This window comes from Symphalangus syndactylus, chromosome 14, assembly GCF_028878055.3.
Source record: "Symphalangus syndactylus isolate Jambi chromosome 14, NHGRI_mSymSyn1-v2.1_pri, whole genome shotgun sequence".
Lineage (NCBI taxonomy): Eukaryota > Metazoa > Chordata > Mammalia > Primates > Hylobatidae > Symphalangus > Symphalangus syndactylus.
Window position 1 is genome coordinate 10012501 of NC_072436.2, and position 17724 is coordinate 10030224.

General features: G+C 56.8%; 2 protein-coding genes across 4 annotated transcripts in view; one reads left to right on the forward strand and one right to left on the reverse strand.

The window, feature by feature from the left end:
* The window catches only part of QRICH2 (glutamine rich 2), a 32785-nt gene extending 28176 nt beyond the window's left edge, over nt 1-4609 (forward strand). Inside the window, exons 15-19 of one of the 2 annotated variants that reach the window (XM_055242091.2) lie at nt 485-685; nt 1325-1472; nt 1859-1946; nt 2685-2813; nt 4122-4609. In XM_055242091.2, coding sequence (XP_055098066.1) covers nt 485-685; nt 1325-1472; nt 1859-1946; nt 2685-2813; nt 4122-4366 — 811 coding nt within the window. In that variant the 3' untranslated portion in view covers nt 4367-4609. The remainder of the gene's footprint in view (nt 1-484; nt 686-1324; nt 1473-1858; nt 1947-2684; nt 2814-4121) is intronic. The other variant, XM_055242092.2, reaches the window with a different exon arrangement.
* A 2719-nt stretch (nt 4610-7328) lies between these two features.
* UBALD2 (UBA like domain containing 2) lies at nt 7329-13390 on the reverse strand. Of its 2 annotated transcripts, none has more exons than XM_063617196.1 (3): nt 13120-13390; nt 12676-12738; nt 7329-8433 (listed from the first exon to the last, which is right to left on the reverse strand). In XM_063617196.1, exons 1-3 carry the CDS (start codon nt 13150-13152, stop codon nt 8122-8124), a joined length of 408 nt encoding a protein of 135 aa, XP_063473266.1. In that variant the 5' UTR covers nt 13153-13390; the 3' UTR covers nt 7329-8121. The 2 variants fall into 2 exon arrangements, with proteins under 2 accessions (XP_063473266.1, XP_055098184.1); XM_055242209.2 differs by having other exon boundaries at nt 13033-13384.
* Nucleotides 13391-17724: the final 4334 nt, after the last annotated feature.

Here is a 17724-nt window from a genome sequence, read left to right on the forward strand (position 1 = left end):
GTGGGGGGAGGGTCCGGCATAGCTCAGCCAGAGGGTGGACTCAGCCAACGAACGAGGCTGGTGGTTGGCATCTCATGCTCCCTCCGGCTCCTGCCCTCCTCTCTGCTGCTCCCCTTCTCCTAAGGATGGGAGTCTATAGTTCAGAGGACTTCAGGCTGCTGTTGGAGCCCTACGGGTTCCAGGTATGCGGGGCCAGGTGCACCGAGATGGGAAGGCCCGGGGCTGCCCTCAGCTCCTCCACCCGCAGCTGCAGACAGGCAGCAGGGCTTTCTTCCATTTGGCTGGCCTGCCCTTTCCTATCTGAGGAAAGCCTTCCCAGCAAGCCTGGTCCTCAGATGCTGTGGAAAGGACTACTGCTGCCCAGCAACCCCCAGCCTAGCTGGGTCCTGCACAAAAGGGACCCGGAACTGAAGGATTCGGCTTACACAAGGTCAAGGCCCCCGCCATGGGCCAACCCTCCCTCTGTTCTGCTCACACCCTGTAGCCTCAAGCTGGGCAGTGCCTTCCCGCGGGGTGACCTGGCGCAGATGGAACAGAGCGTGGGGCGCCTGCGCTCCATGCACTCCAAGATGCTGATGAACATCGAGAAGGTGCAGATCCACTTTGGGGGCTCCGCCAAGGCCAGCAGCCAGATAATCCGCGAGCTGCTGCACACCCAGTGCCTGGGCTCCCCCTGCTACAAACGGTACAGGAGAGGCGGGCAAGGCCATGGGAGCAGGCACCCAGCAACCAGGCTTGGCTTCTGCCCATGCACAGCTGTGCAAACGCCTTGCCCCACTGCTGGGGGAGAAAAGGGTGTGTGTGTGTGTGTGTGTGTGAGAAAAAGTGTGGGCGAGGGGTGTTAGTGTGTGTGTAATGTGTGGAAGCCGTGTGTCTGGGTGTGTCAATGTGTGTAACGGTGTGTGTATGAGTGCGTGTGTGTATGAGTGTGGGGGTGAGTGTGTGAGTGTGGGTATGTGCATGTATGAGTACGTGTGTGTATATGTGTGTGCATGTGGATGAGTATGTGTGTGAGTACGTGTGTATCTTCGTGTGTATGTATGTGCATAAGTACATGTGTGTGTGCGTGTATGTGTGTGTGACTGTGTGTATGAGTATGTGTGTGAGTGTGTGCACGCCTGCCCATGTGCACAGTCACTGGGGTGGCTCGGCCTCACGGCTGCTCTGCCCCCGCCCGCCTGTTCCTGGCCCCTGCTGCTCTACCTCCCAGCAGCCCCTGAAGAGAAGCTGCTCCACTTCCCTCTGGTCAGCCCCATGGTGGGTGAGTCCCAGGTCACATCCCTGGTGGTCTGCTCCCAATGACTCCATCCTGTCTTCATCACAGGGTGACAGACACGGCTGATTACACCTACTCAACTGTGCCCCGGCACTGCGGGGGCAGCCACACCCTCACCCACCCCTACCACCGCAGCCGCCCGCAGCACCTACCCCGAGGCCTGTATCCCACTGAAGAGATCCAGATTGCCATGAAGGTCAGGGCCCTGCCTGGAGCCACCAGGGAGGGAGGCCCTGACACAGCTCCAGATTCCTGAGTCATTCTCTAAAGCCACCAGAAATCAGCCAGCCCTCTGCCTTGAAGCAATTCCTTAATCAGACCCAGTCAAAGCCTCAGGTTCTTACCCTTTTCTGGGAAGAAAGATTCATCCCGGCCACCTGCCTGTCCAGCAGCATTCCAGCCTCCCACCATGGCCCAGATACCACTTCACCTCCCTCCACCTTCTCGCTCCACCCTAGTGTCTCCGAGAGCCCCCCAGGAGGGTTCTGAGACCACAGTGCTCTGTGCCTCAGGCCTGTGTAGAGGGGCCGGGGGAGGGCTGTGGCTGCCACAATGGTGATGGTTATCTGTCCACTTCTACAGTGTGATGAGGTGGACATCTTGGGCCTGGATGGCCACATTTACAAGGGACGGATGGACACAAGGCTGCCGGGCATCCTCCACAAAGACAGTGAGTGGAGTCCAGAGGCCCCCAGGCACCTCACTTGGGTCCCACAGGGCGTGCATCCATTGTGGGGCCTGGCACTTTTATGGGCCACTGGACCCTGGGTGTCTTCTTTCTCCATTCCCCTCACTCCAAATGTTCAGGTTTCTCGAGAAGCCACCAGGTAAGTGTTCACAGGTGGAGGACAGCTGTCCAGCCTCAGCCATCAGCTAGGATGCGGTGGCCCCGTGTTTTCTTGCCACCCTCCATCCCGGCTGCACTGCTGGGCTCTCCTGTCTTGGCCTCTGTCCGTGGCATCATCAGGGCCTCCTCCTCCTTCAAAACTCAGCACAGTACCCTCTGCTGAGCCCCACCGCTTCAGCCCCCGAATGCCCGCCTCCCGTGGCAACGCCCGAAGCCTGTGCTTTGTCACTTCCCATCATGCATTTAGCTGTGTATGCGCCTTTCTAGATGCCTCCCTTCCTGCCCTGGAAACCCCAGGTCAGAACTCACCCCACACCTGGCACAGGGCTGACGCGCGCAGGTCCTCAGGGACTCTGTGCGAGTGGGTGGGTTGGGTGGGTGGCCACGAGAATGAATGAAGACCGCTTCTCTGGGGCATAGCCACAAATTCAGAATGACGAGGACCTCACGCAGCTGAGGCCGGCCATGACCAGCCCTGCGGCCCTCTCCCCACCCCCAGGGGTTCCCACAGAGCTCTCACCGCTGCCTCGGCACTGACCCTTCCTTCCTGCCCCCCATCAGGCTCAGGGACCTCAAAGTGCAAGTCCCAGCAGCCCAGGCCCCACGAGCACAGGCTGCCATCCCTCGGTGGCAATGGTCAGCTGCCCTCTCGGCCACAGATCACCCAGATGTCGGCTGGCAACACCTCAGGTAGCTTCCCTCTGGGTGGGGCGTCCTGCCAGGCCTCCCCGCTGGCCCTGCCGGCCCCCTTTCCTGCTCATGTAGGGCCTTTATCTCCCTGGAGAGGGGAGGGCCTGGGAGCCGAAGGAGGGGATGGGTGTGGAAAAGAGAAACCCCGAGTGACTGAGTGATTTGTGCCCCTTCTGGGAGGTGGGTAGGTGCCGTTACTGTCCCATTCCACAGAAGATGAAATAGGGCAGGGTCACCACCCACATCTCTGGCTCCAGGTCCATGCCCTTGCCCTGCTCACGTGCACTGACTATCGTGGAACTCGTGCGCCTGGGCTCTGCATGGTGGCTGCTGGGCACAGGCCATGCCCGGGTCCCCAAGAGGCCCCTGACCCTGTCATGGAGGAACCTTTCTCTGCCCCCCGGCCCGGAAGATCCCTTGGGTCCTTGATCTCCGCAGGAGCTAAGTTGGGCCTGAAGGTCAGGAGGGTTTGGGGCCATACAAGGCCCTGCAGCCAGGAGGCTGGATCACTGCCAAGTGACCCTGGGCAAGGTCACTCTCGACAAGGGCTCTCCCCTCTCGACAAGGGCTCTCCCCTCTCCAGACCTCAGTTTCCTCATCTGTCATCAAGGGGGTGCTGGGTTAGTGCTGCTTAGTCAGGCCCCCCCGAGAATCTAATAAAAGCTGCCGACCTTCCTCCTATAAAACAATTATGCACCCACATTCCTTGTGAACCCCTGCGGGAGGTTCAGGGACCCCCCCACCAAAGCCTCCACCCTCCCCTGCCCCTTGGCTGGATGCGCTTCAGCATCACTCCAGCCCTCAGTGAGGACCCGTGGCTGAGGGAGGAGGAAATCACAACAGAAAAGTGGCTGCGGTGGTCATGGCTCCTCGCCATTATCCAGGGCCCCCCACAGGCCAGGTAGTTTAGGAGCTTTACACGGATGAACCACTTTTAATCCACATAGCAGCAGTTAGAGGTAGGGACCATCGTTAGCACCACTTACAGCTGAGAAAACTGAGGCACAGAGAGGTGAAGGTCCTTGCTCTAGGTCACACAGCCAGGAAGTGGCAGAACTGGAGTTCAAAGCCAAGCCCTCTGGCCCAGAGGCTGTGCTGGGAATGACAGGTCTCAGTGGTGGACAGTGAGCACATGACTGTCACCCTGGCTCCCAGAACTCTGTTTTCTTGGGAATACTTAGCTCCCTTCTCCCAGTGTCTACTCTAAGGGCACTGAAAATGCTCTGGAAGCAGGAGAGAGGGACTGGTAGTCTCAGGAAGATTCCTGTGCCTGTCGGTGTGGATGTCGTCTCGTGTCTGTATTAACAGGAAACTACCAAAGGGGCAGCTCTTGGCTCCTGCAGAAGGACGTGTTTGCTTACTTTTCATTCACAAAGATCATGAAGGGGCTTCATGACTGCTTAGGAGCTCAGATGGGTCTGCACCGTGCCCCCCGGCCCCAGCAGCTCCCCTCCAGCCTGTGTCAGCCCAGCCCGGCGAACAGAACTGCTGTCAACCTCCCTGGGCATTGGGCAGGCTGGGGTGACCCCTGGTGGGCTTGGGGAATGTGTTGAGCAAGCTTAGCCCCCCTGTCTTGCAGTTTCTTCATGTCAACAGAAAGACAGACCTTCCTCCGAGGGCCATCTCTCCCAGCCCAACACAGCCCACCCGCCCAGCTCCGCCGCTGTGGCAAACACCGGGCTGGAGAGGCACATGGACATGCTTCCTGGGGAGGGGCTCGAGGAGCCCACGCGGGGGCCGAAGTCCAGCACTGCTCAGTGAGCGGAGGTGTAAATAAACGTTCAGGAGGAAGTTTAGGTGCGGCGAATCTTCTCTGACAGTCCTGGCTCAGGAAGATGCAGGGAGAGGGAAGTACCCGCTGCTTGCCAGGCAGCCCCCCACGTGCCTTCAGACCACCCCCAGGCCCGCCCACTCGGTAGACCTTCTGATGGACAGTGGGTCTAGTTTGTAGCCTGAAAGTGAGTCCTCAGCTTCCATTCTCCAAGGGCACCGGGGCTTCGGGAGGGCTGGACACTGCACTGGGGACAGGGAGACTCCTGGCCCCGGGACCAGCTGGGCGGGCGCTCACCCCACCAGCTCTCTCCTGGCCTCAGCTAGATCTGGGGTGCTCTGCCTTCTGGCTCTAGACCCGCCTTCTAGCCTGGGGGGCTGGGGCCCGTGCTGTCAGTGTCCAGCACTCTGGGGGTGATGGTGGCAGCTGCCTGCTGTGCTCTTGCTGCTGGCTCAGGGTGGTTCCTGACCCCTGGCGTGGGATTCCGGGGAAGCAGTGCCAGTGGCTGGAGGTGAACCCCTGCAGCCAGCAGGGCAGGTTTCTGTTTGCTGCCCGCCTCTACTCTCCCTTGAGTGGGCTGCTGCAGAGACAGCCGGGGCCTGAAGGCTCAGACCAGGGGCTGCTGTGGCTGTGACCCAGTTTCCCCATTCCCCTCCTAGAAAAAGACATCCAGGCGGTGGGTGGAGAGGTGGTGCGAGCCTGGCACTTGTCGCTTGTGATTTGCTTCCCTCTGCCCTAGCCCCGACACCTGCAGGCAAGGGACTCGCTAAAGGTCTTGGAAGGCGAGGGGACAGAGGAGTGCAGGTGGGACTGAGCTCGGGCCGGTGCAGCAACTGCTGGAGACGAGCCCCCATCACTGCTGCAACCCACTTGAAGCTCCTGGGACCAAGGAGACCCCTGACCTCCTGAGTTGGGCTCCAGCCAGATTCTAGGGGTGCCCCAGTAGATGAGAGTGGCCCCCCCACCCTGAGGTTTATAAAGCCTTGAGGTCACCAAAGCCTTTCTGCCTCAGAGGCTCCCTCCTCAGAGAAAAGGAAGTGCTCAGAGTTGACAAAGGGGCTCCCCCCACCCCCAGTTCCCATCTCCCCAGCATGGGAAAGGGAGGTCTGGGGCAAGAGGCCCGCTTTGGGGTGTGAGGAGACAGTATCACACAGGAAAGGAAAATGTGGCGAGAAACAGCCCAGAAACAGGCTTCTGGCTCCTGACCCCGGCGTGGGCAAAGCGGGGCAGGCTTGGCTGGGTCGGGTGGCCGCTCCCTCCCGGCCTGCTCTGCGGAGACCCAGGGAGTCTTCATGTGATGATGTCACGCTCAGAGCTGCATAGAAGAGAGGAGCTGCTCAGACAGCGGAGCCCCGGGCGGGCACCCCTGGGCCCCAGCCCCTTTCTCCCCGGGCAGGAGGCAGAGGCAGGGCCGCTCCTCCCCGGCTCCAGCTGGGCTTCTGTTACTCTCGGGCCCCACCCTGGCTGTGAAATGTCAGAAGGTCGGCTCAGTTTCCCGGGTCTAGAAGCCAAATTCACCAGCTTGGCAGGGAGGCGCAGCCCAGCCCTCCTCACCCAGGCCTTCCCCACGCCCACAGAAGGTCCCAGAGCGACATTCCCTAAGCCAGCCAGGCCAACCCCCGACCATTCCTGCACCTGGGCATGGCCCACACCTGGGTGGACCCCGGCTCAGGCCCAGGAGGCCTGGGGACGTCACATCCTAACCACCCACGTGCTGAGAGGGGCTGCCCCTTCCAGCCTGGGAAAGCACAGGTGGGCAGGGGCGGGGGAGGGGGAGGAGTCTCAGGGGTTTCCAACCAGGAAACAAAACTGAAAGGACGAACCCAGCTTCCAAGCACGTCCGTGTCACACGCAGAAGTGGAGGGGCAGCGGGACCCACCGTTCCGCTCCACTGGAGGAGGGGCTGCCCCACCGCGTTGAGGGGCCCGAGGAGGCAGGATGCGGTGGGTGCCGGGCCCGGCCCCTCTCGACTCACTTCACTTCCGGCCTGAACCTCCAGTACCTTTGTCCTGCCTGTGTTCCAGCAGGACTTGGGCCCCGTAGACCCCAGCAGAGGGCAAGGTGGGAGGACTGGACAGGAAGGGGCTGCCCGGACAGTGTGTGGTGGCGAAGGGCAGGGCTGGAGGAGGAATCCCAGCCACGCCGCCATCACCCCCATCAGCCAGGTAGACAGGCTCCCCACGCAGCTGACCTCCCACGCAGCAGGACCACCTGAGGACGAGCTGCTGGGTCAGGAACTGGTAGCCTCACCCCATGCTGACGCCTGCAGGGCTTCGGGGAAGGGGGAATGGAAGCAGGCCCCTCTGGGGACCCGCCAGCCTTAATTGAACTTTGGCCCACTCCACGGGCCATGACCCAAAGGGGACATACTGCCCTGGGAAGCTGAGGGGAGGAATATCGGAGATGAGCTCAGCTGGAAGATGCCTCCTGGGAGGGCCTGGGGAGCCAGCTAGAAGGAAGCTCTCCCCACCGCAGATAGAAATGGCTTCCAGCTCTTCTCACTAGGGCTCTGTGGGTGGGGGCTACACCGATGGGGCCAAGAAGGGAAGGTCACAGAAACTCAGGACGGGCCCTGGCCCCTCCCCCCTCCCCCCACCAACCTGGACCGTGCTGTCAGAGCCCCTGGTGTGACCATCCCACAGCAAAAAACATCCAGACCAGCCCAGTGGCAAGGGACCTCCACCACCCCTCTTCCGAGGAGATCGCTTCTCCCACCAACGGAAATAAAAGCACCGCAAACCAGGGAAGTTAGAAAAGTCTCTTTTTAAGTTTTTAAATTAAAATTTCACCCTGGTGAGATGGGATTCTGATTCGGGAACTAAACCCAAAGGCAGGCTCTCCACTTTGGACCTGGACACGCAGCGGGAGGGGCAGGGCGCCCAGGGCAGTCAAGTCCCCTGCTGGGCAGAGCCTGGCCTTTGACCGAACTCAGCTCCTCAGTGCCACATCGGCCCTGCACATTCAGCAGGTGACAGGGGTGACAAGAGCTATGGGGCCACAACCAGCAACCAGAGGTGGGGAAGAGGCCATGGGGAGAGCCCCGATACCAAGAGGGCCTTCCACAACTTTGGCCTCAGGCCCTCCAGGGACCTGCAGCCGCTATGTGGCTGCCTGGTGACTGCAGGGGAGGTGTCCTCTTCCAGATTCCAGAAGGCATGGCTGTTAAAGGAGGCAGCTGACAGACGCCTTGTGCCTCCAACGTCACCCCATCGGCTCTGCAGCATGGCGGCCCCAGCCCCGAGCACCCCAGGTGTGCCAGGCCCATTCTCACGCACATTAGTTATATTTATATATTCATATATATTATAGTTATATATTAAAAACAGAGGAAAAACTTGCCTGAAAAACTCCTGAAGGACCCAAGTGGCCCAGGAAGTTTACTATCCCCCTCACCCACAAAAATTCTTTTATAAAATCTTCCAGTGCGATCTTCGGGAAACCCCCTGCCCTCCCCGGCTCCCCCCTCCCTGGCCCTCCTGTGTCCCCACAACCCTGGGCTGCCCCCAGCTCCAGCCCAGCGCCCGGCGGCATCCAGTCTCATCTCTGGCCGTCCATGGCCGCCATGGCTTTCTGCTGGGCGCCCCCCTGCTGTGCTCCTGGGGGCCACGTGGGCTGTGGGCGGTGGAGGTGGTGGAAGGTGGTGGGGGAGGAGGGCGGGATCCAGGGCACCTGGTGGCTGGGCGGGGACGAGGCCCAGAAGGGGCTGAAGTTTGCAGGTGGGGAGCAGGCTGCGGCTGTCATGGGGCTGTTGCTGCTCTGCAGGCCCTCGGAGGCGCGGAGCTTGGAGAACATGGCCAGCGCATCGGGGAAGTTGGGCGGCGTGGCAGGGGTGTTGCTGGGAGTACACATCTGCGGGGAGAGAACACGGGTGTGGGGAGGCTGCCTCGGGGGTCCCCGAGCCACTGGATGGGGCTTACCCAGGTCAGCCGCTCCTTTACTCCCATTTTTCAGCTTCATTCATTTTCGCACAAGCAGCTTCCACAGGACAAAAGCGCCCTCTCCCCGAGCCAATACAAACAGAAAACAAAGACAAAACCCAATAACCTTATAAAAACCAACAGGGTTTCATGAGGCCTGGAAATGACACCCCGAGGAGCATTCAAAGTAAATGGTTAATTGCACCCGGGAGCTAAGGTGTCAGATTAAAGTGAGAGAGCAAGGGGGCAGCCCAGGACACCACTGTTCCGCGCCTTCCCCGGGCAGGGAGACCAGCTGGCTGCCCCACCAGCCATCCTCAGATGCTCCCAGGCTGCTAGGCAAGGGAGATCGGCCAGCGGGGAGGCTTCTCCCTCCTGTGCCAACCCTGGAAAAGTTAAACCACCTTGGTGGATGGGTTCACACCACACTAAGGGTGACAGCCACCAGGACTTGAAGGCTTTGTCTCCCTTAACAATGACACTTAGTGGCTTCAATTATCCTCTCTCTCTGACAAATGAGGAAACTGAGGCCCAGAAGTCAAGTCCCTTGCCAGAAAATGCTCTCACAGCAGAGGGCAAGTTGAGAAGACGGACCTCCCCGCTCCCAAGTCTGCAGGCCCAAGCTCTTAACATCTACTGGGCCACGCTGCACAGAGAGTCAAGAGTCCCTTTATATCTGGGCCCCCCTGAGGACACAAACCAGGGATTTCAATGTCCTGTGTGTCTGTAGCCTCAGGCCGCACACACAGCTGCCCTTGGCTGCAGTTTCTCAGTCTGTCCAGCCCTTCAGTCCTCTCCCTGGGGGTAGCTACAGTCCCCCATCTGCTGCCTTCTGCCACTACCCTGGGGGCAGGGGCTAGGAGTGCCATCCAGGAGCACCTCGTCAGCAGCGTGGGCAAGAGGCAACACAGAGAACAAGACCACACAAAACTGGCTCAAAGCCGCTTTCTCCCTTTCCCAGGAAGCCACAGGAGTCCTTCTTTGAATTTCTCCTAATTTTAGCAACACCGGCCCCTCCCCCAGGCACAGGAGTTGGGGGAACGAGACTTGAGGGCTCTTCGCCTTGAAAGAGGGAGCTTTGGCAGGGCGCAGTGGCTCACGTCTGTAATCCCAGCACTTTGGGAGGCCGAGGCGGGTGGATCACCTGAGGTTAGGAGTTCGAGACCAGCCTGACCAACATGGTGAAACCCTGTCTCTATTAAAAAATACAAAAATTAGCTGGGTGTGGTGATGGGTGTCTGTAATCCCAGCTATTTGGGAGGTTGAGGCAGGAGAATCACTTGAACCCGGGAGGTGGAGGTTGTAGTGAGCCGAGATCATGTCACTGCACTCCAGCCTGGGTGGCAGAGCAAAACTCCGTCTCAAAAAAAAAAAAAAAAAGAGGGAGCTTTCACAGCTAGAAACCGGAGGTTGTGTGGAGGGGTGTAAGATACATGGAAGGGGGACACTAGCACACCCTGTCCATTGAGCCCCACACCATGTCAGCACCCAGGGCACCAAGGGAGCTCTGACCCTTGCTTTTCTAGGGGTCCTCAGGGGAGGCCGAAGGACTCAATGCAGAGGCCTGGCCCCACCCAGACCTTTCCCCTCCTCCCTCCACTACTCCCTGCCCCCCCACCCTCTGGGGATGACTTCTCGGCAGCAGGAAACAATGAATGAAGGGTGGGGGTGGAGGCCAATTGCATCACAGCATCGTGACCGACTTCCCCAGTTCCCCGAGCCAGCCAGTGAGGCCTGTCTCCTCAAACAGCCACCAGAGAACAGCAGGGATGATGGCTGGCAGGCCTGTGACGGCCTGCCTGTGTGAGCTTGGGCAAGTTCCTGAACCTCTCTGGAGCTTCTCTCTGCTTTTGTAAAACCAGGGTTTTGAACCAGATGCGCCCCTTCGGCCAGTTCTCAAGAAAATCCATTGTCCCCTGTACCCACCTTGTCCTCCCACTTCAAGTCTGTGGTGCCTTTCTCCACTTCCAACTGGGAAACCCTCCTTATCAACTGGGAAGCTTCCAACTATGGGAATCTACAGTAATGTACGGGACAACTATTTATCAGTTACTCATGACTTCTGGTTGTGCCATTTTGCTGTTACTGGTCTCTATTGTTTTGTTTTTTGTTTTTAATCTTTTTCCTTTGACTTACTTTGTCTAAAAGAAATTGCCAGGCCAGGCGCAGTGGCTCACGCCTGTAATCCCTGAACTTTGGGAGGCTGAGGCAGGTGGACCACCTGAGGTTGGGAGTTCGAGACCAGCCTGATCAACATGGAGAAACCCCGTCTCTACTAAAAATACAAAATTAGCCAGGTGTGGTGGCACGTGCCTGTAATCCCAGCTACTTGGGAGGCTGAGGCAGGAGAATCGCTTGAACCCGGGAGGTGAAGGTTGCGGTGAGCCAAGATCATACCATTGCACTCCGCCTAGGCAATAAGAGTGAAATTCTGTCTCAATTAAAAAAAAGAAAAAGAAGAAGAAGAAAAGAAATTGCCAGCTGGGTGCAGTGGCTCATACCTATAATCCTAGCACTTTGGGAGGCTGAGGCGGGAGGATAGCTTGAGGCCAGGAGTTCGAGACCAGCCTGGGCCATATAGAGACTCCCCCTGCCCTGGCCTTTCTCAAAAATAAAATTAGAAAAAAAAAAAAAAAAAAAAAAAGAAACCACAAACTTTTCGAGCAGGGATGGTGTCCCCCACTGCGCTGCTAAGGCACTCAGACTTGGGCACTGATGGACACACTGGTTATGTGTGTTACAAAACCTGCTGCCTTCCTTGAGGGAAGCTTCAAAAGAGACTTACCATCTCCTTGGGATTTGCAGAGAAGGGGCAATAGGAACTAAACAGGATGACAGACCAGCTCTTCCTGGGGAGCCTCCCTGTTCTCAGCCCCTCAGAATGGCTGTAGTATCTGGAAGTCCTGAGCTTTTTGGGATGGCCCCAGCTGGTGGGAGGAAATCTCAAGGATCCTCTGACAGGAGGTGGCAGGGAGCTTCAAGGCCCAAGCACAGGCGGGCGCTGGCCATTTCTCACGGTCAAGTGCAGGGGACGGTGTCTCCTGGAGATGAAACCCTCTTGGGTTTCTAAGAGCCCTGTGGCCAGCACCATGCTCCCATCATACTCAAATGCCATTTTTACTTGATTTACATACAGCATCAGCCATTCTGAGAAAAACTAGTTAAAAAGGTCAAGACAGACCCCTCTACTTGTCCTCTGTGACTAGATGAAAACAGAGAGCCAAAGGCAAGGGCACCAAGTGTTAAAAATTCCAAAAATGCACCTAGAATCCACAACAGCTCTCCTGGGGAACAACGTTTTAAGATCCCTATCGCTGAGCCCTGCCCCTCCTCCCCCAGCAGGGCTAATAGGTAACTAGGGGGGTAGGGTAGAGAAGGGATGTCCTGAGCCTCAAGAAAGCAGAGTACCCCATGGGCAGGAGGGCAAAGGCTCGGGCCTGGGCCAGAATGAAAAAGAAAGCAAATCCAGACCCCGGACCACTTCTCTGTGTGCTGGGCTGGTGGAGCTCAACACAGAGATTAAAGACACATTCCTGGCCTTATCCTGGGTCAAAATCTGTGTGTCCTCCTGGCTTGGGGGATGTATGTCCTTCCAACTTCCCAGTCCCCTTGGGCTTCGGAAGGTTGAACAGATCTTTGTGGGTAGAGCCCGGCTTCCTGAGCCAGGGTGGATTCATGCCTTTCCTGTTCCCTGTAGCGCTGGATGTGTGTGTGTGTGTGTGGAGGGGGAGGGCGGAAACCACTCAACAGCACGAGGGGGTCCCCATAAACACAAGCACCCCCGGCGCCCTCCCTGGGCCCTTCGCGCGGGCTTCCCAGTGCCCTAGACGTCCGGGCGTCACCCGAGCCCCCTCCCCATCCCCTGGCTCTGGGGTCCCCCAGCTCCTGAGCCCCACGCCAGGCCCCCGGCCCTCTCCCCCTCCCCCCTCCCCCCAACTTTGGCGCCCCTTCCCCCCAGGGACCAGTGCCGGGCAGCAGTCCCGAGGCCAAGCAGCAGCAGCCCGGGAGGCGGGCCTCAAAGTTGGAGGCGCCAGCGCCGGCCCGGGAGCCGCTCTTTCCTGGAAGACATTTTGGCTCTTTGTTTACATTCGCGGCGCGGCGCTCCCCGGCAACATGGCTGTCACCGCCGCGCTGACAGCGGCCCCGGCCCGCGCCCCTGCCCGCCGCCGCTTACCATCTGGTGGTGGTGGTGGCTGTTGGGAATGTTGGTTTCTTGGAAGAACGTGCTCAGCGCGGTCTGCGGACAAACAGGGCAGTGACACGGCGGGCCAGGCGGAGGCAGGAAACGCAGCGGCCGGGCCCCCCACCAGCTCTCCCCGCCTCTGCGCCTGGCCCGCGGCCCCCGACCCTCGGCTGCCCCACGTGCAGGGGGAGCTGGTCCCGGCCCCAGCCCCGGTCCCGCGTATAAGACCCGCTCGCGGGCGCCGATCGCCTTCCGGGCCGACGACGGGAGCGCTCCCCGCCCCCGCCCCCGCCGCCGCCCGGCGTCCCCGACCCCCGCGGCCCGGCCCCGCGGCGGCCAGGCTCGCACCTCGAACTGCCAGTGGGCCGCCTGCAGCAGCTGCTTCGCCTGGTCGGCCGCGCAGCCCGCGGCCAGCACGAACTGGTTGATCATGACCTGGTGCCGCAGCTCGTCCATGTTCACCGACATGGCGCGGCGCGGGGCCCGGCGGCTCCGGCCAGACGCAGACGCGGGGCTGCGCGGGCGCGGGAGGCCGGCCGCCCGGGGCTCCGGGGCTCGCGCTCACCGCTGCCGCCGCCGCTCCGCCGCCGCCCGCCCGGCGAATGTTGTGGTTCGGCTCCCGCGGCCCGGCCGACACCACAAACAACAGCGCGGGGAGGGGCTGGGCCGGCCCAACGTTCGGGGACCGCCGCTGATTGGCCGGGGCGCCGCTCCGCCAGCGCCCGGCTCCCGTAAGGACGTTCGATTCGAATCCTGCGGCCTGCGGGGCCCTCACTGTTTCTCTTTTCGCCCGGCCGCGCCCATTGGCGGAGCTCGGCGCCGTGGGGCTCCCCAGCATTGGCCAGCCGCTGTGTTTTGGCTCATCCGGCCTCGTGGTTGGTCACGGCAGGGCGTTCGGGGCGGGGCCGCGCGCTCTGATTGGCCTCTGGTGGTCCTGTTTGAACTCAACTTGAAAACCCGGAGTGCCTGCTGATTGGCCGAGGGCCCTCTGTTTGCTGTTGTAGGCTTGGGGGTGGTGCGCCAAGTTCATTCATTACTTCATTGAAACAGAACATGCTCAGCTGGAAAAGCAAGACAGAGTGGCTTTGACTCATTTCCTCTGAAAGATGTGGTCATCTCGAGAAACAGAATGATCAAAATAGAAAACAGAGCCTTTGCAGCTGCTCAAGTCTCAAAAGCATGTAATTTTTAAAAATAACTTTCAAGCAGTCCAATTAAAAATAATCTTTTACTGAAATATAACGTACATTAGGAAAGTGCGATGTCGCAGGTACAGCTCCCAGACTTTTCACCGAGTGAACACCCAGATCAATTAACAGAACGTTACTTGCACCCTAAGAACCCGCGTCCTGCCCTCTTCTAATCACTACCCACTGCAAGGATCGAGCAGTATTTTCTTAGTTTTTAGACCAAAGACTTTGCTCCCTGAAGGTGGAAGCCAAGATTTAGATACAATAAATATGACATGCAAGGAAATATGCAAGGAAAAAAGTGAGACTTTCTCAGCGACCAATATGCCAAGTCAAGAATTTTTTCTTGTTAAATCGGTTGACTTAACTGAAGCTTTAATTTCTTTTTTTTTTCTCTTGCTTGTCACGAAAGCTAAGATGAAGATTTAATTTCTACCATCTTTTAAAAAAACAATGGGTGGCCGTAGGGGTGGAGTCTGGGGTTGGGATGGCTTACACCTATAATCCCAGCACTTTGGGAGGCCGAGACAGGAGGATAACTTGAGGCCAGGAGTTCAACACCAGCTTGGGCAACATAGCACAGACTCCATCTCTACCAAATAAAAACAAACAATAACAAACAGTGAGTGTTTCTACAGAGATACTGTTTCTCAGTCGTAGCCCTTTAAAGCCCAAAATTTGGTGGTTGTTGTTGTTAGATAGGGCTAGAGTGACATGATCATGGCTCACCGTAACCTCGAGCAATCCTCTTGCCTCAGCCTCTTGAGTAGCTGGGACTACAGGCACACACCACCATGCCTGACTAATTTTTGAATTTTTAGTAGAGATGAGATCTCACTATGTTGCCCAGGCTGGTCTTGAACTCCTGGACTAAAGTGATCCTCCTGCCTCAGCCTCCCAAAGCACAGGGATTACAGGTGTGAGCCACCATGCCTGGCCCCAAATTTGTTTGTATGTGCTGAGCTTCCATCTTCTGGATTAGGGTTTGATCTTCAGGGCTGTGTTTGAGAATTGTGGGGGTAGGAAAAGAACTAGGAGTTAAAGCAGATTGGGGAAGGGGCAGAAGAGATTGGGAAGATAAAATATTGTTAGGGATTCACTGTTAGAGTTTCTGTTTCAGGATAACTTTGTGAGTTTTTTATCTGAACTACTAATTACAGACTGTATTTTAACCAGTTAAACGTCTGCAGAACAGAAGGAGGCTTATAATAAGAAAGCACGTCGTGGTTCTATCTTGACTTTGCCTAAATTGGATTTAACTCCCTATCTAAGAAAACCTGACAATATGTATTTTTAAAGTTTACAAACAAGAACATTACAATTAATGTTAATGTTTCTGTACTGATGAAAAACAAATTCAGGTACTACAATGAGCTCATTCCATTTGGTTCGTTTTTTGTTTATTTGTTTGTTTTGAAGGAGTAGGAGTCAGCTTTTTCCTGGGAATTGCCCTGAAGTACACGTGGGCTGGGACCTGGCGTGTGGCTGGAGAGTCCAGTACAGCTTGCGGCCTTCCGGTCCAGTAATTGCAAGGTGAAAACAAAAGTGAGCAGCCGGCAGCATACATTGCCAGGGAGCTCAGGCCGAAGCAGCCCAGAAGGAAGTACTGTCACTGGGGGGCTCCAGGTTTTCACAAGTACATGCGGGTGTCAAACGTGTCAGGGCTGTGAGTAGGAGGGTCTACCCTGGGGAGGGACATTTCTGGCAGTAGTGGAATGTCCCCTATGAGCCCGTAGGTCTTAATTCAGAAGTAAGTTCCCAAGGAAAGCAAGAGTCCAAAATTGCCAAACCTGTTATTTCCTGGATATCAAGGCAGTTTATCCAGTTTATGTAATGTTTAACAATTGCAGGGCCCAGCTGTGGGCACCTGGGCGAGGCATGGAGGGCAAGGCCCCCAAGCTAGAGAGACTCAGGTTCTAGTTATCTTCTGTGGGCCTAAGGTCACTCAGGAAGAGGGAAGGAGAGCAACAGAGCCCGTGATTTGTGGTCCTGAGACATGGAAGTGCTTAATCCATATTTTGGCTTCTGAGAATCCGGTTGGAGATGAATAGCTGGGAAACCTAGGACTGCCCCACTCCTGGGAGAATGAATGAGGTCATGTTTGTAGAGGGCTTTGAGCTGATGGGAGGAAAGCAACTTCCTAAATGCAAGGTATTATTAACTGAAGGTACTATTATTTTTATCTGAGAGGACAATGTATGGTAGGTAAAACAGAGCAATAAAAATATGCCATGGGCTGGGTGCGGTGGCCAACGCCTGTAATCCCAGCACTTTGGGAGGCCAAGGCGGGTGGATCACGAGGTCAGGAGATCGAGACCATCCTGGCTAACACGGTGAAACCTCATCTCTGCTAAAAATACAAAAAATTAGCCAGGCATGGTGGCAGGTGCCTGCAGTCCCAGCTACTCGGGAGGCTGAGGCAGGAGAATGGCATGAACCTGGGAGGCGGAGCTTGCAGTGAGTGGATTTTGTGCTACTGCACTCCAGTCTGGGCGACACAGCGAGACTCCATCTCAAAAAAAAAAAAAAAAGGCTTGAATCACAAATAAAACATGGTATCCTCAGAAAGAAAATTCTTGTTACATCAGTGGTCTGGGCTCCAGCACAAGCGGTGAGGCAGCAACCAAGAAGAGAAACAATCTTAGCAGTATTTCCTCCGTTCTCGGATAACAAGGTTGTTGTGAATGCAAGTCATTGAATGAGTCCTGAAACAGGCACACAATAGCCGGACCATAACAAGCAACTGCCAGTTACCAAGCACTTCCTGTGAGCCAGGCAGCTCTCTAAGACTTGAATGTCTATTAACTCATTTCAATCCTCCCCCAAATCCAGAATCTCATTTCACAGGTAGGGCCGCTGAGGGACGGTGGAGGGGAAGAGTGTCCAGCGGTGGAGTGAGGCAGTGGTTAGCTCACCCATGCTACCTCCCTTCCTGCTGCAGCTGTCACTTCTGTGGGACTCTCAAAGGGCCCCTTCCCCAAAAGATCTATAGAGGGCACTAAGAGTTCCACTGGAGATGCTTGAAATGAGTGAACCCTCCTCGCCTCCGTGGGGATGAGAAAAGGACACCAGCTCTCTTGGGTACTGGGTTTGGGGGAAGGGTAGAGAACTGGCATTCCCAACCTCCATCTCTGCAGTGCATTAAATTCTTGTTCTGGCCAGGCGCAGTGGCTCACACCTGTAATCCTAGCACCTTGGGAAGTCGAGGTGGGCGGATCACTTGAGGTCAGGAGTTCAAGACCAGCCTGGCCTACATGGTGAAACCACCATCTCTACTAAAAAAAAAAATACAAAAATTAGCCGGGCATGGTGGTGCGTGCCTGCAATGTGTAATCCCAGCTACTCGGGAGGCTGAGGCACAAGAATTGCTTGAACCCCGTAGGTGGAGGTTGCAGTGGACCGATATGGCACCACTGCACTCCAGTCTGGGCGACAGAGTGAGACTCTGTCTCAAAAATAATGACAATAAAAAATAAAAATAAATTCTTGTTCCTTTCTTCCTCCTTTCCACCTCTTAGTTCCCTAAATCCAAACAGATCCAACAAAGCTGAAAGATGGAACTTGAGGGCTCTCAGAACTCCCAATAGGCCCAAGGCTCAGAGAGGGCACAAAATCCACTCAAGGTCATGAACACTCCCTTTTCCCTGCTGACTGATGGTCGCACTGGGATTCCATTCAGGTTTGGTTGATCCAAAAGCTCATTTCCTTCCTCCTTCGCTTCCTTTCCTTTCCTTTCGTTCTTTCTTTTTTCCATCCTCTAATTTTTATTTCTTGCTTCCCTATTGTTTCTTCGAGATGCCAGGACAAAACGACAAGGTGGCCAGGAGAAGCAGAAAGGTGTCGAGAAGAG

What these genes read in the sequence shown, in the direction of transcription:
- UBALD2 (XM_055242209.2), bottom strand. Translation starts at nt 13,152, where the DNA reads ATGTCGGTGAACATGGACGAGCTGCGGCACCAGGTCATGATCAACCAG. An exon ending in CGGCCCACTGGCAGTTCGAG is followed by an intron (nt 12,739 to 13,032) that starts GTGCGAGCCTGG and finishes GTTTGTCCGCAG; the next exon opens with ACCGCGCTGAGCACGTTCTT. An exon ending in GCCACCACCACCACCAGATG is followed by an intron (nt 8,434 to 12,675) that starts GTAAGCGGCGGC and finishes CTCTCCCCGCAG; the next exon opens with ATGTGTACTCCCAGCAACAC.